The sequence below is a fragment of the Perca flavescens genome, chromosome 7 (genome assembly GCF_004354835.1).
Source record: "Perca flavescens isolate YP-PL-M2 chromosome 7, PFLA_1.0, whole genome shotgun sequence".
NCBI classification, from domain to species: domain Eukaryota; kingdom Metazoa; phylum Chordata; class Actinopteri; order Perciformes; family Percidae; genus Perca; species Perca flavescens.
In genome coordinates, this window is record NC_041337.1 from 26,869,813 (window position 1) to 26,874,607 (window position 4,795).

A 4,795-nucleotide genomic window follows, 5' to 3' on the forward strand; every position below is an offset into this window, starting at 1 on the left:
ATTCTCTAATATATCAAAAAGAGATTGGCAGTTTGCGGTAAACTTGTTCAACTGGCTTTCCTCAGCGGAGAATCCTCCTCTGACTGAAACACCACTTTTTGGAAAGGTTTTATCAAAGGGGGTTGCATACATTCATCTCTGATCTTTTCAGTGGGGACTTATTCGCGTCTCTTGTGGTCTATTTCTAGTGACTGAACCTCCAGAGAGCCGACACTGTCCCTGAACAAGGCTGAGATGCAAGAGATGGCAGATGGGTTCGACTTCTCTCTTGGTGTGTGAAAGCCAATCCTCCCCCCCCCCCCCCCCCCCCACACACCCCCCACCCCCCCGCCCCAGAGGTCCAAAGTTATGCCTCACGGCATTTTGAGTTTTTTTTTTTTTTTTTTTTTTTATACCTGGACACTTCTTTGATCTTTCTCCCTCTCAGTGCCTCTCTCTGTTTCTGTATGACAGCTTTGCTTCTCTCCACCTGCTTCCTCCTCCTCCTCCTCCTCCTCTTTTCCACCCCTCTGGGTCCGACACTGGAGCACCAAAGCATCACACCTCTCCAACCTCGATTCCCCAATCGGCTGTTGGCACTGCACCACAAAGATTCTGTAAAGCTCCAACAGGACGATAAGGATGTTCTTGCAGGTGAAGAAGATCATCAGCTGGTTGAGTACCTGCTCTTGGACCATGAGGTAGAGGCGGTAAAGCAGAAACGGACCATCCTGGAGTCCCACCGTGAGCAGCAAGCTCCACACTTCACTGGAGCAGCAGGAGGCGAACGATGAAGGAGCACCTGGGCCGCAGGAGAGACCAGCCACACTTCTCAGCGGAGGCTCACCCTTTGGGGGTTGTGTCTGGGTCAGCACCAGAGGAAACTGCATTAGCGCCCAAGAGAAGAGGCCCAGGCCCATGATGACAACCACTCGGTTGGTTTTGACCTCGGGTTCCTTGAAGGTGTCGAAGATGTCCAGGATGTCGGCGCCCAGTCCCACGTAGACCATGAGGAGCTGGGAGAGCTGGTCGCGAGACATGTCCCCCTTGGGCATCAGCCAGCGACCCAGAACCAGCACTATGAGCATGGTCTGCTCCAGGCCAGCCACCCAGTTCTCTGGGTCCAGCTCCACGATGCCCTGGGTGAAGGAAACAACACCGTCTGGTCACGTCAAAAAGCATTTTTTCACAGTTTGTGTTACAGAGCAGAGCATGTTCTTCATATTCACTCATTGGCTTTTCCTGATATTGATTTGATCAATCATTCGGACCATGAAGATATTATAATGGTATATCTTAATAAGTGAAAAAGTTAAATAGTGTAATCAATGAAATTGGTGGGGGGGTTCAAATTGTACATGAAAGAAACTGCACTAAAACCACCCCAGAAAGGAAGGGATCTGAGTTTATTTTTTCAGAAGCCTATCTGGACTTCGTCTCAATGTGTCTATTACACGTGTCTTGCAACTAATAGTTTTTCCATCCGCTTGCTAGATTAAAATCGTATCTGATATCAGGTGTTGCTTTAATGTGGCTGTGTGGAGGGTGAGTTGGGGAGGGCAGTTTTGTGGTGGGACGCCTACCGCTGTTATTGGGATGCGAGCCAGCAATTGAAGCTCGGGGCCTGAGGAATTGTTGACAGGCAGCTTGGACTGCAGCAGGCTCAGCTCCAGGAACCAAATGGACGGGATGACAGTACTGAGGTAGAGGAAAACCATGGGGGAGAACCTAAAAGAGGACCACCAAAAGAGAGGGATGGTGGTGGGGGAAAGGTGGGAGGTAGATTATTTTTAGTGACATGATTTTTTTTTTTTTTTTTTTTGCCACCCGTTAAAAAAGAGAGAGTCCCCTTTTTTTCCCGAAAGAAGCATCACATTTCAAACAGGCACTTATTCTCATCATACATGCAAATCCCTCTTGACAGGGCAAAGCCTTCTCCACGAGCAGAGAACTTCAAAGTAAGACTCAGTGAAAAAGAGAGGGGCCTGAAGAAAGCTTGCGTCTGGGGATGTTCACTGCGTATGTGCCAGAGAGCTTCAGCTTTTGAATGAGACACTGCTTGATGTTGAATGAGGTGTGACACTAGATGCTCATATCCTTTGGAGACTCCTGCAATAAAGGTTGGTGTCAGTTTATGTTTACTCAAGCCAAATATATATGTTTTAAATCTAGCTGGTCAGACATGACTAGAGCCAGCAGCAGACACTTTCTCCACGACTGGACTCCAAAGACTGTGACAGAGACGTGATAGCAGGCTCAGAACATCAGCTCAGAGAAAGACAGGGCAATAACACAGCAGAGGAATAGATTTGTTTCTGATAGACAGTGAGGGAGAGAAAGAGCTACAGAGGATAACAGAGAATTTAGTGGCAGAGAATATCAAAGGCCATACAACTACTCCCCACACAATATAAGTTTACAAAGTCTAGTTACAACACCTCAATCCATGTCACACCTTAAAAAAATAAGAGCAAAAGCAGGTGGTTTGTAAGTGCAAATGTAGCCCACAAACATTTGTGTTAATCATAGCTGAAGCAGTTAAACTGATGAGTTAATTTCTGTTGTTTAACGATTAAAAGTGCACCCTCACAATTTAACACTTCGATATAAGTTTCTCCTTTACTACTAAGCCTGTGAAAACAGTTGTATAATGTCTGTTTTATAAAGATGGACAAATTTACCTCCTGATGATGTCATCAGGGCAGGGATGGTCTAACAAAGAAAACCAATTGAGTTGCATTATTGGAAATGTAGGATCCAGCGTTTTTGGAACTTGATCCATACTAGGGACTTAAAGTCAAGTCATTTTTAAAAAAATTGTTTCTTTATAGTCCAACTTTATGGATGTGCAATACTAAACTGCTGGAGTACCCCTTCAGTACAGTTGCTTTGTAGCCTTGGTCAGATAGAATGGATAAGAGTATTATGTTATTAACATTGTGGTGTCAATGTCTGTAATCAAAGCATGCAGATTTTTAGCCATGCTAGCAGCATAGCTCTCAGGATATTGTTGGTTTGTTGGTTTTTCCTCGCCTCTGTCGCACCAAATGCTTGCTCTTGTGGTAATCATTGGGTCTCTGTAAATTATAGAGTGGGGTCTAGACATACCCTATCTTTAAATTGCCCTGAGATAACTTCTGTTATGATTTGAGTCTTTAAACAAAATTGAATTGAAATGAATTGAATTGGTCGGTCTACCACTTTGGTCTCAACTGAAATATCTCAACAATTGGATGGTTTGCCATGACATTTTGTACAGGCATTTATGGACCCCAGATGATAAAGCCTAATGACTTTGGTGATCCTCTGACTTTTCCTATAGTGCTACCAACAGGTAAATCTTTTAATTTGTCCAATACCTGTAAAACCAGTGACATCTCGTCAGCCTCAGCTGTGGTTAATGTTTTGTGCCAATTAGCAAATGGTGGCATGCTAACATTCAATACTAAGACGGCTAACATTGTACCTGCTAAATATGATGTTAGCATTTAGCTTAAAGCACCATTGCGCCTAAAAACGGCCACGTAGTACCAATAGCATGGGGGCAGACAATGCGATTTGGAATAAAGTTCCAACATTTGCCCCAATTGAAAACCATATCCTGATATTAACACTGTTTGTGTTTTGCATGTGTGACCTAAATGTTACCATTTCCACTCTGCATTTTGGGTGCACTTCAGAGTGACAGCCATTTCCACTCCCAGCAGAGCAACGCCCGTTAGCAGCAGCCAATAGAGTGGCTCCTCTTTAACGGCCACCACACGCCACACTGTCACCACCCCGTGGACTGCAAACAGGAAGCGACTCAGCAAAGCCAGCAGGACGTTCAGGAGACGACACATCTTGCACCTCAGAAACCCTGTACAGAAGATAGTTTTATAGGGGAAAAATCCTATTTGTGTGCCATATTTGCTTTTTAACAGATCATTCTTGCAAGATTGATGACAGCTGAGGCTTATTCAGCATTTTGGCACAACATCATTTTTGTTAACCATGTCCCAAAGGTTGCAACAATAAAGGCCTTTATGTTGTTTTGAACCTAACAGTTTTACCGCAACAAACTCAATCTCCAACAGAAAAGGCTTTTGCAGAATAAAGAATTGACAAGTGCCAAAGGCCACTTAAATTTCAATACATTTTGCAATAAATTTAGCAAACAAACTCATGCAGAATAGTCGCATCAGGCAGCCAAAAACTAAACCGAGCATGAAAAATGTGTATATGTAACCGCCTGCATCATTACACATCATACCCCCAGATCAGCTTTCATGATCAATAACTATTGCATGATGTCAGTGTGCAAACATTCCTCGGTGTCAATTAGTCAGCTTAGGATAAAAGCTTCTGAGGTTTGGGGAATTCAAAGCAAGCAGTGATTAGTAAGCAAGAGTTAGAAACTGTTCTGCCGGCAATATTAAAGGACTCCAAGAGGCTTTGCATGAGTTTGCTTAACTCTTCGGATCTCTGGATCTCTGTGGATTATTGTGATGACTTGACGACTTGAAAGTGGGCCTACTCGTTAAGAAGCATGACACGTAACCCAGATGGATTTCAGTATGGGACTTTTGTTGGATATCCCTCTCTCGTTTCCCATGTTTCCTGTTTGTATCTACACCGTCACCATGCAACCCTGTCTCCTAAGAATAACGTTCCCATACAACTAAACTGCATATCAATTATGTTTTGAAGGAAACAGATCCCCTCCTACCAGCCAATTTCTTAGAGACAACAGAGCATTCATCAGATATGGAGATATTTGGTTTGTACTGGACAGCATTGAAATGTTAGTAAGTCATGAATTAAGGATCACAGGATT

General features: G+C 43.8%; 1 protein-coding gene across 1 annotated transcript; it reads right to left on the reverse strand.

The window, feature by feature from the left end:
* Positions 1-389: 389 nt before the first annotated feature.
* Positions 390-3,821, reverse strand: LOC114558565 (transmembrane protein 26). Its single transcript, XM_028582626.1, has 3 exons — positions 3,628-3,821; positions 1,563-1,707; positions 390-1,118 (listed from the first exon to the last, which is right to left on the reverse strand). Exons 1-3 carry the CDS (start codon positions 3,819-3,821, stop codon positions 390-392), a joined length of 1,068 nt encoding a protein of 355 aa, XP_028438427.1.
* Between the last annotated feature and the right edge of the window lie 974 nt (positions 3,822-4,795).